Source organism: Megalops cyprinoides, chromosome 18, assembly GCF_013368585.1.
Source record: "Megalops cyprinoides isolate fMegCyp1 chromosome 18, fMegCyp1.pri, whole genome shotgun sequence".
NCBI lineage: Eukaryota > Metazoa > Chordata > Actinopteri > Elopiformes > Megalopidae > Megalops > Megalops cyprinoides.
The window spans coordinates 21,120,919-21,135,098 of record NC_050600.1 but is presented as its reverse complement, the minus strand read 5'-3'; the positions used below and the strand labels follow the sequence as shown (position 1 = coordinate 21,135,098).

At 45.7% G+C, this 14,180-nt stretch overlaps 1 protein-coding gene across 1 annotated transcript in view; it reads right to left on the bottom strand.

Annotated features, from left to right (window-relative positions):
• The window catches only part of LOC118793237 (sister chromatid cohesion protein PDS5 homolog A-like), a 29,446-nt gene extending 15,835 nt beyond the window's left edge, over positions 1-13,611 (bottom strand). Inside the window, exons 1-14 of the mRNA XM_036551308.1 lie at positions 13,523-13,611; positions 12,518-12,665; positions 6,678-6,881; positions 5,860-5,946; positions 5,430-5,527; positions 4,894-5,020; positions 4,081-4,161; positions 3,849-3,989; positions 2,923-3,038; positions 2,560-2,654; positions 2,285-2,430; positions 1,852-2,003; positions 1,432-1,545; positions 480-561 (exon numbers count right to left, since the gene is read on the bottom strand). Coding sequence (XP_036407201.1) covers positions 480-561; positions 1,432-1,545; positions 1,852-2,003; positions 2,285-2,430; positions 2,560-2,654; positions 2,923-3,038; positions 3,849-3,989; positions 4,081-4,161; positions 4,894-5,020; positions 5,430-5,527; positions 5,860-5,946; positions 6,678-6,881; positions 12,518-12,628 — 1,554 coding nt within the window. The 5' untranslated portion in view covers positions 12,629-12,665; positions 13,523-13,611. The remainder of the gene's footprint in view (positions 1-479; positions 562-1,431; positions 1,546-1,851; positions 2,004-2,284; positions 2,431-2,559; positions 2,655-2,922; positions 3,039-3,848; positions 3,990-4,080; positions 4,162-4,893; positions 5,021-5,429; positions 5,528-5,859; positions 5,947-6,677; positions 6,882-12,517; positions 12,666-13,522) is intronic.
• Between the last annotated feature and the right edge of the window lie 569 nt (positions 13,612-14,180).

Here is a 14,180-nt window from a genome sequence, read left to right as displayed (position 1 = left end):
TCCTCCCCAAGAAACTTAATGTTTTTCAACTGCTAGCTTGTGTTAATCATTAAAATGTGAAACGTTCAAGGGCCCTTTGTCTTCAATCCAATTCAAACCCACCAACAGCAAATAACATTTCATCAAGTGCATTCAAATCTTGTTAACTGTAACGGTTTGTCATTTTTTCTGTGTGCATGTGAAGCCAGCCATTGGTTCACGGACCACACCCTCCTAATCACAGGTTCAATAAATACAGGTGTGTGGGAGCTGCTAGGAGACTTTTGTAAGCAGCATGTAGTGCTTGTGTCTGCAGGTGGGTTTCGTTGCTTGTGTCTGAAAATAAATTATTTGATTTTTTACATCGGCTTGTTTCTTCTGTACTGTTGCTTTGTGAGAAGCACTGGTCAGCCTCCTCACAGGCAGCTAAAATGGGAGGGTCTCAGCAGGGGTGTTGCCCTATTGGAGAGGGGTGCATGGAGTGCGGGGGCAGGGCTCACCGGGGGCTGTTTGTGGAGGTCCAGCAGCTCCCGAACGTGGCCCCTCAGCATGTTCTGACACTTCCACATCTCGTTCAGAGCCCTGCGGGTCACCGCACCCACAGAGCAGAGAGACAAAAACACAAAGGATTATGTCAAACATTGCACTCTTATACCCCTTTTCCACCAAGGCGGTTCGAGGGCCGGTTCGGAGCCGGTGCCTAATCTCGGACCAGTTTTTCGCGTTTCGACAGCCGAAGAACTGGCTCTCGGCCAGGACAACCACAGCTGGTTTCGAGAGGAGCACCAACACTTTGCTGGTCTAGAACTAAGAACTGCTTACGTCAGGGGCTGGGCGCAGGGTTATCGTGACCAACAGGACCAACTAAAACTTTGTGACCGCCATTTTTAAAAAAAAAAAAAACAGAGCTAGTGTAGCCTCTAGTCTGTTTTACTTAGTAAGTTTTATTTTTCAAATGTTTCGCCTTGTTGCCAGCCAGCTATGCATTTCTTAGCTGTTTAGAGAGCTACTCATGTGCACACCAATGTTACAAACATAACGTTAATGTTGATGGCTAGCTATCAATGTAGGCTCGTAGATATCAATGTAGGCTCGCAAAGCCAGCAGCAACACTTGTAAAGAGACGATGTAGTCCGCCATTGTTGTTGTTGTGCTTGTCGCTAGCGGGAAAGCAGAGACGTACACAGTGACGTAATGGCATGGTTCTATGGCGGTTCTCTAGCCAAACCGGCAAGTCGAACCAACTCCGAACTGGCACTAGCACCAGCCCAGAAGTAGCACCTACTTCGCGTTGGTGGAAAGGGGGTATTAAGACACCAGCTGAACTGCAGCCATGCTGCACTCCCTCTGTGAACCTGTCCACTGCACCGTGGCGTGGAAGTGACGGACAGCGGCAGTGAAAGGCTCCGCAGCCGCGTTGAAGTAGCTGGGTGACCGAAGGCTGACACTCACTTGACGGCGTTCAGGTCCAGACAGGCGTAAAGGTAGTACAGACACTTCATCTTCTCCTCCGTCTCCAGGTTATGAGGGACCATGAACTGAGCAAAGATCTTCTCCACCAGCAACCTTCAGAAAGACACGCGTACAACACAGAAAACCAGACACACAAACACACTCCATTACGTTACACTTGCTTAGCACATGGGCTTACAGTTTATCGTGATCTATGAATTCATCTAACTGGATATTTACTTAGGCAATTTGGGCTCAGTCTCTTCCTCAAGCATACAACAGTCTATGGGTTACAAACCCTGCTCCTTACCACACTGCACCGCACTGCCGCTATGCAGGCACACACACACACAGGGCCTTGGTATTCTTATTTCAGCAGGGTGCATAGATACACTGCAGCAGGACTGGAGCGGTCCTCACTTGTCATCGATGCTGTTCTGGTAGTAGATGTGGAGCAGCTTGTCTTTGATCCAGCTGATCTTCTGAGCCGACTCCTTGCCGGCCTCGTGGTGCAGACAGTACTTCTTGTACAGCTGGGCCAGACCCATCATGGCCTCCTTACGGACTCGCCACTGCAAACACACACAGTTCAATATGCAACGCCTCTGACAAGAATCATAATCCACCTTAAACTTATCAAATTTGGTGTGGTCCAGGCCCACAGGGACCTCAGACTGTCAAGACCTAACGTGTACGAATAAACACTCTTGAAACCATTATTTAGAACTGCCCGGCCAATTTACATTACATTTCTTCATTAAATTACACTTGCCATAGGTCTTTGTTAAATTAGTCCTTTCAACCTCACAGACCAGGTAATACCCCCAGTATGTGTGTGAGTGAGGCATCTCACCCTCTTGTCCAGGGTCCTCTCTCTGACGAAGCCCAGCAGCTGGTCGTTGACCAGGTTCAAGTCCTTCTTCCCCGCGTTGATGATGGTGACGATGACGTCATGCCGGATGGCCTCCTCTGGGTCGTGTGACCGGACCTTGAGGAACTCTGCCGAGGAAGGATCCCAAGGTGAGGTTTACATATATCGCTGTGGGGGGATCCTTAAGTCCTTGTTCTATGATGAAGGTGTGAAAAACAGCGCCCTCTGCAGGCCTGGAGTCTCTCATCCTAGCTCACCTGTCAGATCCTTTGCCAGGTCGGGGTGGTTCATCAGGCAGTGACTGGCGAATTTAACGCACTCCAGTCTAACGGGCACGTGGATGTCATTAAATCTGGAGAGCAGGAAGAGAAAACACACAGGACACATCACACACAGTTCATACACTTAGCCTAACCATACAAACGGATTTACACTCTTAGTTCTGCCAAATGTTGTTTTTAGTGCTCTTCGTCATCTAAAAATAATTCCTGATGGCATAAAAGCACTTTGACTGTAATGGGTGGTAATGGGCCTTTTGCTGTGCTGTTCTAGTGGTACAGTCATCTTTACATCAGCTGGAAGCAGACAGCCGGGGGGAGCGGGGGGGGGTGTTTACCCACCTTCCCAGAAAGCACTGCCAGAGCGGGCGGTTCTGAGTGGCCAGCTCCGAGTCTTTGGCGCCGAAGAGTTTGGCCAGAAGCCTCACCACAGCCAGCCGTTCCTCGCCGTCGTTGCTCTAAGCAACACACAGAGGGGCGTTAACAGGAGACGGCGCACAACATCCGATATCACTGTGCTCTGAATGATACCATTCTGTTACCTCACGACAGTAACCGCATGCAATTTCCTGATATCACATCTCTCCTGCGATTTGCAAGTACTCTGTCACGACTCCTATTACACAATTCCCATCAGATTAGGTAAGAATGAAATGATTAGTGAGAAACAGGCCATGGACATCACCAGGGGCATTGCCTGTTCCTCTTGCTTACATGAACAAAGATGTTCTAATTTACCGAATAAACGCTCACGTTGTTATGTATATAACCATCACCTCATGTCATTTGGGGACCGTGTTATGGAAGTGTACACGTACAAGGATTCAGATTAATATCCAGTGCTGCACTCGTATTAAACCATTGTGCCTGACACTTAATTTTACTTGAACTGCTTCAAATTTTATAAACAGATAAAGGTAAGACATCCATCCATCCATGATTGTGATGACTCATCACATCGCAATGTGATGGTTGGCAAATCATGTCATGTAAAGAGTAATATTTACGAATAAATAAATGCTTGAGAGAGATACGGGGGGCAGAGAGAGACAGAGTGGGGGGGGCAGAAAGTGAGAGAGAGAGTGGGGGGGGGGGGGGGGGGGGGAGTGAGAAATTGAGAGAGTGGGTGAGAGAGAGACAGTTGGGGGACAGACAGAGAGCAAGAGAGAGAGTGAGACAGAGGGGCAGAGAGAGAGTGAGAGAGTGAAACGGTGAGCGCGAGAGAGAGATGGAGAGAGAAACATTCACATTGCGGCCAGCTCCAGCACCTTGAGCTTGAACTCCAGCTGGGGCATGACAGACACCAGGAGATGGGGGTCGATGGCAAACAGCTCCTGGATCAGGTCAAACACGTGCTCCGAGAGGTCACTCACTGATGACTTGCCCAGGACCAGAACCTGGTTAAAGAACTGGACACAAGGGACACAGAGGTTCAAGGCAATCTTGTCACGTGTTAACAATCATGAATATGTAATATAAGGAAGAAAAATCAATACTTACATTAGCAATACAGGTCTCAATGGTTTGTACAGTCCTTTTCAGAAGAATCTTTGCAAGATCATATGCTTGCTTATTTAAGTTCTGGAAATACAGAGGAAAGGAGTTACTATTATTCACAATATTAGTGAAATTTTAAATAAACACTTCAAAATCAACCATTTAAAGCAAATCGTTGATGATGATGGTGAGAGAGTTAACTTGTGTGCAGAGATGAGGTTTATAATGGTGGTGAGACAGATACCTTGTGTGCAGGGATGAGGTTTATAATGGTGGTGAGACAGATACCTTGTGTGCAGGGATGAGGTTTATAATGGCGGTGAGACAAGTGCCTTGTGTGCAGGGATGAGGTTTATAATGGTGGTGAGACAGATACCTTGTGTGCAGGGATGAGGTTTATAATGACGGTGAGACAGATACCTTGTGTGCAGGGATAAGGTTTATAATGACAGTGAGACAGGTACCTTGTGTGCAGGGATGAGGTTTATAATGACAGTGAGACAGGTACCTTGTGTGCAGGGATGAGTTTTAGAATGACAGTAAGACAGGTACCTTGTGTGCAGGGATGAGGTTTATAATGACAGTGAGACAGATACCTTGTGTGCAGGGATGAGGTTTATAATGACAGTGAGACAGGTACCTTGTGTGCAGGGATGAGGTTTATAATGACAGTGAGACAGGTACCTTGTGTGCAGGGATGAGGTTTATAATGACAGTGAGACAGGTACCTTGTGTGCAGGGATGAGGTTTATAATGACAGTGAGACAGGTACCTTGTGTGCAGGGATGAGGTTTATAATGACAGTGAGACAGGTACCTTGTGTGCAGGGATGAGGTTGATGAGGATGGTGTCCAGCAGCTCCTGTGTCACTCCGTCTCCCTCCATGATGATGGAACTCATCAGGTCCAGCATGTGCATCTGCACCTTCTGGTTGTGGCTGTTACTGTGAGAGAGACAGAGAGAGAGAGGAGGAGGGAGGATTAGGGAAGAGGGAGAGAAATCTGAGTGGCCTTTCCCATAATAACTCTGCATCTTCTGCTGAAGAACTTGGCAGCTGTTCACTCAACTGGAGCTTTGGCTGCCATGAGGCAGGACTACGGGTTCACAGCAAGTCAGATGTGCATACAACTGTTTGGGCAGTTATTTAATACTGAGCTGATGAAGACATTTTTTGAGAAAGCATTAAAAGTTGACAAGAAACACAGTGAAGAACAACCAAGAAAGTAATACTGAGATGAATGAGTAAATCTGCGGATTGACTAAGTAATCAGAGCCTTAATTTCCCTTGGGCATTTTTGACAGTGTGGACTTTAACACCACAGATCGGTCAACACGAGAGAAAAACTGCTCACTTGATGACTGAGAAGAGGGTCTTAAAGAGCTGGATGAAGATCTCGTTGCAGTCCTCCAGCTCGAAGCAGATGTTATAGGACTTGACCCAGGCCAGGTTCTGCAGAGAGGATTTCACTCATGTAACACTAAACCTCAAAACTATGTCATAAGTGAAACTTAGACATATTTTAACCATAATATTGTGCTTTCCATGAATAGCAGTGAATGAAGACAGGAGTCAGAGACCAATGCTCATTGTCAAAGGGTGCATGAGCAGCACATAGTCTTTGAGTGGACACTACCCAGTCCAGCAGGCTTTGGCAGCAGCGGGCTGTATGCACTTGGATGCATTTTCACTTAAATCTCATGCTTAATTGAAATCCTATGACTGTAAAGTCAATTTGCCTGTGAATTCATGTCTGAAGGAGCTGCTGCCAGGCTGCCACTCACCTCCAGCAGGTAGAAGTATCTGTTGAACTGTGGGCTCTTGGTGTCCTCCAGCCCCTTCAGCTGCCGAGTGATGAATAAGAAAATGTCCTGGGGGGGGGGTGAGAGAGAGAGAGAGAGAGAGGGAGGGGGGGAGAGAGGGAGGGGGGGAGAGAGGGAGAGAGGAAGAGAGCGAGAGAGAGAGCGACAGGGTTGGAATACGAGTAGAAATAATGCAAATTATTCCAGGAAAACTATGATACTTGTGATTGTTGTCCATGATGGCTGAATTACAGATGGTATTACAGAACTGACCTTCAGAGACCAAATTTCCTTTTTCGAATAGAACTGAGCATGTCAAAACGAAATCCAATGGTTTCCACAGCTACATAATTTATTGCAAAACAGCCAACATAATTGGTTACGTTCTCTTTACGTACAAAAGCTTACCATCAAAAGATATCACTTGTGTTAAAATAACACTGAAAGCTGTAAACTTATAAATATACAGTATATCCACAATATATACAAGTCTTTCTAGCGTTTTTGTTTTGGCTAATCCTTACAGGAGAGGAGACCGTTTCTTTTTCCCGGGAAGAGTCAATGTCGGGGTTCCAGTGCCTTTGGGTGTAGGGGAGGTGCTCAGCATGGGGTTAACACTCGTGTACCTTGAGCTTGTCGTGGGAGGTGTATGGAGTTTTAGGTTAGATCTGGGGTGTTCGGTACCTTCAGCTTGTCGTGGGAAGTGTAAGGATTTTTAGGTTAGATCTTGGGTGTTCGGTACCTTCAGCTTGTCGTGGGAGGTGTATGAATTTTTAGGTTAGATCTGGGGTGTTCGGTACCTTCAGCTTGTCGTGGGAGGTGTAGGGCGCCTCGGGGGCGTAGATGCGGAAGATGTCGGCCAGGCAGCAGGCCACCAGCAGCCGCACGTCCTTGTTGGGGTTCCGCAGGAAGAAGTCGGAGGCCAGGTGCAGCGCCAGCGCCAGGTACTGCTGCTTCTCGTCCTCCGAGTCCTGGTCCATGTCCATGAAGGTCTTCACCACCATCTGTGTGTGGGGGGGGAGACAGGTGCGCGGGGGTTGGGGAGGTCAACCGTCAGGTGTCACACCCGGCGACACATCCAAACACAAGGTGCACGGGTTCCCATGCGGTGTAGTGGCTAACGAGCTCGGCTTGTGACCTGAAGGTTGCTGGTTCAATTCCCAGGTGGGCCACTGCTGTTTAACGCTTTGGGGAGTTAGTGAAGCGAATTTCCTCAGTAAATACCCAGCTGTACAAATGGATAACATAAGAAATTGTACCCAATGTAAGTAACTCTGGATAAATGTGTAAGCTAATGTAATAAATACGGGCGGGCGGTATATTTTATGAACTCAGCCATGTTAATTTATGCACTGTATGCATCTGAATTGCACATAGCGATAAGGTACCAATCTACAATCTCAGATTTCCTTTGTGTAAAAATGGGTGGGTCGTCAAACATAATATTCTGATTCCTTACTGCTTACACGAGTCAGATGCTCATAAGATACTGTCTCCTGCAAGGCAATGGCCTTTCAAGACTACAACATTATTCATTGCGTCTTAAATAATCAAATGTCGTATCTATAGCTACCCATCTCATTATGGGTAATTTGAAAAACTAGGTATGATATGAAACGTTTTCAACAAGTATGATAGCATTAATGAAAAGACTCTTATCATCTGAATTTGACAGATTTGCCTCTGTAGCATATTTGCTTGCATCAGTTCACTCGCAATATTTACAATTTTAAATAAAGTGTCGCTTGCCCTGTGAGGAAAATCCACTGTTGAATAAAAAAAAGGCTTCATCACGCTGTAATGTACGTATAGTGCCATCCCCCTAATAAAAAAAAATAACCGTGACCGGACTTGAATTCTCTGAAATGCACTGTGAACAGTAGCGTCCTTTCCCTTAAAAACGTAGGGCTTTAGGACCCAGCAGAGCCGCGGCCCGCTGTATGTGCCGGGGACGGAGCGGGGAGGGGAGCAGCCAATGGGCTCGCAGAGAGAGGGGGGGGATGGGCGCACGCTGCCTCCGCCGCTGAGAGCAGCCTCATCACTCTCCGGCTGATCCCGCTCCGGGCTGCCCCGCCGCTGAGAGCAGCCTCATCACTCTCCGGCTGATCCCGCTCCGGGCTGCCCCGCCGCTGAGAGCAGCCTCATCACTTTCCGGCTGATCCCGCTCCGGGCTGCCCCGCCGCTGAGAGCAGCCTCATCACTCTCCGGCTGATCCCGCTCCGGGCTGCCCCGCCGCTGAGAGCAGCCTCATCACTTTCCGGCTGATCCCGCTCCGGGCTGCCCCGCCGCTGAGAGCAGCCTCATCACTCTCCGGCTGATCCCGCTCCGGGCTGCCCCGCACCGCAGCTTCCCCAAAGCGCACGCCGGAGCAGCCGCAACCGAGGACGCTGCTCCAGCACCACGACGGACCTTATTCCTCTACCGAAAAAAAAAGGATTTGCCGAGATCTAATCTTCTAATAAAGATAACAGCTGTTACATAAAATGTTTATCCCCTCCTGGTAGACAATTATGGTAATCATTCCTCTTCTGTAACATAAAAAAAATACAAGTCAGGCAGTCAATATTTTCCACTTAGCAGGACGTCATACTGCCCACATGTCTACACTAATCGAAGCAAAGTCCAAGAACCACTGGCGCAGACAACCAGCCCCCACACCACAACCCTTATGACCGCAAAATATAAGATATAATCTGTTTTGTAACCTTTTGTAGAACACTACCGCCCGTTTTTCTTTTATATGAACGCAGCATAAACTCAGATATATACGCGTCTCCCTGCTGCAGAGCTGGGTGCTGAAATTCCTTTGAACAAGAAGACAGAACGAACGAGAACTGGACAGATGAAAAATTGCTGTTCAATAACTGTCAAGTTCTGGGGAGTGGAGCAACAAACAAATATATTGTGCATGGCCCTGCATCACAGACAGAATCCTTCAGGCGATCTTACGCTCGCTTAACTGTGAACAATCAACTGCGCAGGCGGCATTCGGGCAGTAACTAATAAATGATACAGGCCTATGTTACAGACTCCACTGTCAGTCCCACTTCACGTGGAAGCCCATCAAATCAACAGAGAAAGGGCTATATGTGTGCACTGGCCTCTCCCCCAGGGAAGTCAACAGTGTGCCACTTCGCAATACGCCATTGCTCTGAAGGGGGAGTCAGACAGAATCAGCTCTGAACTGCTGTGCGTCGCAACCGTTCAAACCTAAATCAAACGCAGTCGTGAATGTATTACCATAATTAATTTAACTGTCCTCTGAACGCTATGCTTTAGCCGGCGGCTGCGTGCTCCAAGGTGAGCGCCGATTATTGATTAGCCGTAATTCTCCGCGACACACTGCGAGTGGGTAATTAAAACAGCCTCCCGAATGAAGATATATTAGCGCTCTACCTGGAGACAGCGCTGCTTCCTGACCTCAACTCATAACAACACATGCAGGCGAAGCCATTGCGAAACTGAGTTCACTAACACTGCGAAAGCATGAAGAGTCTCGGAGGCCTTTCACAAACAGCATTTAAATTACACCCTAACAGAATGTGACGTTTGGTCACTGAAGTATGACACATTTATTTGGTTTCACACAGGCAATAATATTCATCTGTAATGCCAATTCCTTTATTTTCCCACTGTCCAAATGGCGAAACTGAATATTGTCTATGAGCAGTGACTAAAGGAAAGCTAACTCCTTATTTATTTAAATTTTTAAACAGGACCAAACCCCGTGTGGGAAATGATGGATGCCCACGCTTTTTCCCATGTGTGGATCAGCGCGAAGCTGCAAGGTCACGCTGCAACGTCGCGCAACAACAGCTAAACATTGCGAACCAGGCATTCAGCTGCGTGCAACTCCACGTCCTGACTGTTTTGTTTTTACTTGTTTTTTTTTTTTCCTTTACAGGTCATTGTCTTAAATCAGAACAATAATTCAATATATTGTGACACTTTTCCAACATCAACCTATTTTTCATCTTTTTTTAAACATAAAAATTGATATCTTAAAGGTAATATATTGGTACTAGGAGAGTGGAACTCTGTGAGTGCACTCCACAGTCTTTTCGATGAATTTATTGGGGGTGTAACTCGCCACCTACTGTGATGAGTGTGGACAGAGCTAGCTGCTGTCTGGAATGAGCTCGATGCAATGTCCCTGTGCCAATCCATCTCTGCGGGAGAGGACCAGAACTTCACTGCCTCAGATTGGCTCGGGTTTCGCACTGAGGCCAGTATCTGTACGCTAAGCCCAAATGGTGGGCATTGTCTGAACTGCTACTGGGTATAAGTAAGCCATAACTACTGTATTACTTCCACCTCTTTCTTCTATAGAAATGAGGTAATTTTCCATCCATGAAGGACATTTCAGATGCTACGGGAAAAACGGTCTAACTACAAGGTTAGCCAGCTAGCTAAATAAGCTGCAACTATGCAAACGGTTTGCTAAAGTTTTACTATACGTACACATTTCTGATAGGCTACGATGCGAGTTACTGTAACTACGATTCCATATCAACAACTGAACCAATCGTCATGTTGTATTCATCTGTATCATTGTTGCCTTTGCCAGTGCCTTCAATTAACACACAACCCAGCTGATGCAAAAAGCAAGGCACACACTCTCTGGCTACTGGAGTGTTACCATACATCCTTTTTACAATACAGAGTTGGTGGCTTTGCAGAACCAGCTTGATTCATTTAATAAAGCAGATGGAACAAAGTTTGCCTGTGACACAACGCAGCAAGGCAGTACACTACACCCTGTGTGTCAGGTGCTTAAGACCCTTACCCTAAAAAAATACTGACCTACCTTAGATATGAATTTGTTTTCTGGCCGTTTTCAATTCAATATATATTCCAAATTATAACCTTAAATTAACGGTATATTTTTTAAAAGAACAGCCAGAGAAGCTGTTGTTGCTACCATTCCCACTCTGTCAAAAAGACGCTGTTCCTCATCGCTGTTCCCCTGGGGGAATATCAAAAGATCTGCCATCAGAGGCATTCAGCTATGTGAACTGCACTGAACCGAACTGGACCAAACCGAGGTAATTGGCTATACTTGTCGCTATACTTGCTGTATGCACTTTTGTAAGTCGCTTTGGATAAAAGCGTCTGCTAAATAAATCAATGTAAATGTAAATGTAATTCATTACTTTTCTAATGGCGCAGTGCATGAACCGCCCTGCCTGGGCTTCAGTGTCCCTGTGCTCCATCCATCATTTTTGGTAATACCCTAAAAACTTAATGGAGCACAATGTCACTTGTAACGCACATACACAGACCATTACGGATGTGGGGCCCTATTATTATTCTTGCTTTTACCGACAGTGACCACCGCTGGTGCTGACGAGCTGCACCTCAGGTGTGATTTATTTACCAGAGCCAGTGACCAGACATGAAATCCAATCAACAAAACTATAAACATGTCAGTATTACTTTTCTCAGACAATTTAAAGCAGAAACGATACACTTTAAAAGGTAGTAAGCTGAGCAAAGGAGAAATATTGTGTATTAATTTACGACTGTTAATTGCAGTACTCCATATGGGACAGCTGAAAAGATACACATGTATCCTACTAACAGTCAAAAGCAACAGTTACCCCAGCCTATAGCAGAACACATTAGACTGTTTCACTGTCATCAACGTGCAAATGAACATCTGGCTGAAACTGGAACTTCAGAAAAGAATTTCTAGAAATAAATGATGGAGGCTCTAATGAGCTGAATGTTAAATTGCTGTATCCCAAGCAGGACTGCATTCTGTTCTCACTTCTGACGATCATTTTTGCGATATCATGTTTACGGTTATGCTGGGATTTTTGATCAAAACTGTTGCAATTTGTAAGCCATGCTGTACTTTGTAAGCCATTTGTAAGACTGACACCCGTCCCCTTCTGTGGCCCCAAAAGGTCACATGTCACACCAACAAGAATTTGGCACTGCTATCAACCAATCCAAAGCCTAAGAAGACTATCCAGACACAGGAGTGCAAGGAGGACCATCCAACTTGCAGTCAATAACGACAGCTGACTCATCCCTGCACTCGATACATTCTAGAATGTTCTGCCCTTGGCTCTGACTTTGAAAGTAACCTTTGAATCATTCTGTTGGAAACAAACGACCAAGTTGTCACTTTTAGAGTGAGAAGCTTTGATCAGCTTCCAGACTGTTATTCAAGCATGTCATGATCTGTGGAGCTTCCTGATTAACTCACAACTAACGGGACATCGGATAAGGCCTAAACCTTACAATTACAATAAGTCTGGGAACAGTAGTGGGTATTTGCTACATGCCCGCTAATATATGCACAAAAGTGACGATGACCTATGTGCTTTGGCAGTATAAACACGCGGTACCCAGGTTGACACTGGCTGGATAGTATAGAGGTCAAAGCCAACAGTCACACATAAACCTCCGTGGCCACTGAAAGCATAACCACCCTGCAACATCCGCCGACTAAATACTGAAAGGACATGCGGTTACAAGCTTCCTCAAGTAACCAAGGAGTGGAAAATCTTGCTAGCTAACACTGATTCAACTACAAAAAGGGCTCAAAGTACATATGGTATCACCAAAACATCGAGACGGCTGCCACTTTCCGGGGTACCAGCGGGCCATAACATCCCCATGTCTCACTCACCTTTAACCGTTTGACCACCTCATCATTGGTAATCTTGTCCGTGATCTCTTTCACCCCGGGCGGATAAGTGATTTTGCCATCCGCTGGTTTCTGGTGCTGTGGGAACTCCATTCTCGTCAACAGTGTCCACACAGTCCTCTACTGGCCTCTATGGGTCGGAAAACAAAAGTTCAAGAGGATGAATCTACCGCACTTTCCCCAATCCAGTTTTAAATCTATCCTCTCAGAGAATAACATCAACGCAAATTTTAAAAACCCATTCCCGGTCCGGGATCTTTCAGGATCGGGTTTACCAATGGTTCCAAAATAAATCAAAACTGATGAACGGGCGAACTGACTAGCTAGCTAGCCACCATACAGCACGCTCGGTAATCACCGCCTCTCTTTCATTCTCTGATAATAAATCTAGCAGCAATAACGTTAGTTCCTGTTAAGAGTGCTTGTCGTACACGCGATCTGGCAAAAAATCATCTCAACCGAGGCCACGTAACTTGACGATTTTTTTCCAGTAAGTCGGTAAATGGACCCACCGCCTTGCAAAAAGCAAACTACAGTGCGGACAGGGATGTTCGCTAACCTAGTTTATGCTAACTGGCTAGCTAGCCAAATCTCCGGCCTGCGCGTTAGGCCTCAAACTATTAAAAAGATACACACAGCAGACTGGAAACACAAACCGGTAGAAATGAAATATTCCGGGTCCATAAATACCCATCTTGGGTAAAAAGCAAGCATTGAGCCGAGCAATCATTTTGAAAGTACATCAACTTTATTTTACAATAAAATGCTGTTAATATACTTATTGTGTGTTCCTTCCAACTTCAGGTCTGCAGCACCTCAGATCTCATAGTAGCCAATAATGTCACATCGCCTGCTTTAACCACGAACTTGTCTCTTGGTACTAGCTAGGATTCCAATTATTGTGATTCTTATAGGATAAACTATCTAGACATTTAACTCTCCTGATTACACTACTACCACAATAGCGAAAAAAATTTAAATATTTACCTCATGAATATGCCTTTTTAATGCATGAGTCAGGTTTAGGTGAGGTTTTTAGTTTCAACAAAGCTCCTTCTTTCACAAGCAATCCGGTTTCCACAATGTCTACAGAAAAAAGAGCGCACAGCGCCACCCTTGGTCTGAATCCAGTATGACTAACCAACCGAATAGAGGCGGGAGTCTCCAAAACAGCACAAAAACTTCCACTGGAGAGACTACCTACTTACCGTAACTTCGCGAAGAGAGGCGCGTTAATTTTTCATGTATGGTTGTTCGCACACCACCGTATTATATTGCATTATGCATATGGTGAAAAAAATTAACCAGAATCTCTCGCCACAGTTTAGGATATGCACGTATGGTCGTTATTATTATTATTATTATTATTATTATTAGTAGTAGTATTAGTAGTAGTAGTAGGAGGAGGAGGAGGAGGAGGAGGAGAAGGAGGAGGAGGAAGTGGGGAGGTGGAGAAGTGGTCTCCAACAACAACCTTACAATCTTTCTTTTACAAAATGAAACTATATGCTCAAAAGGGTCATGATAAAATAATTGTGTGTTGGGTAGGGGCCATTAATAATTCTGAAATACTTGATGTGTGTACATAGGTACATCTCAGGGGATCATAAACTACAAGCAGTTTATAAACAGCAGTATTTTGATC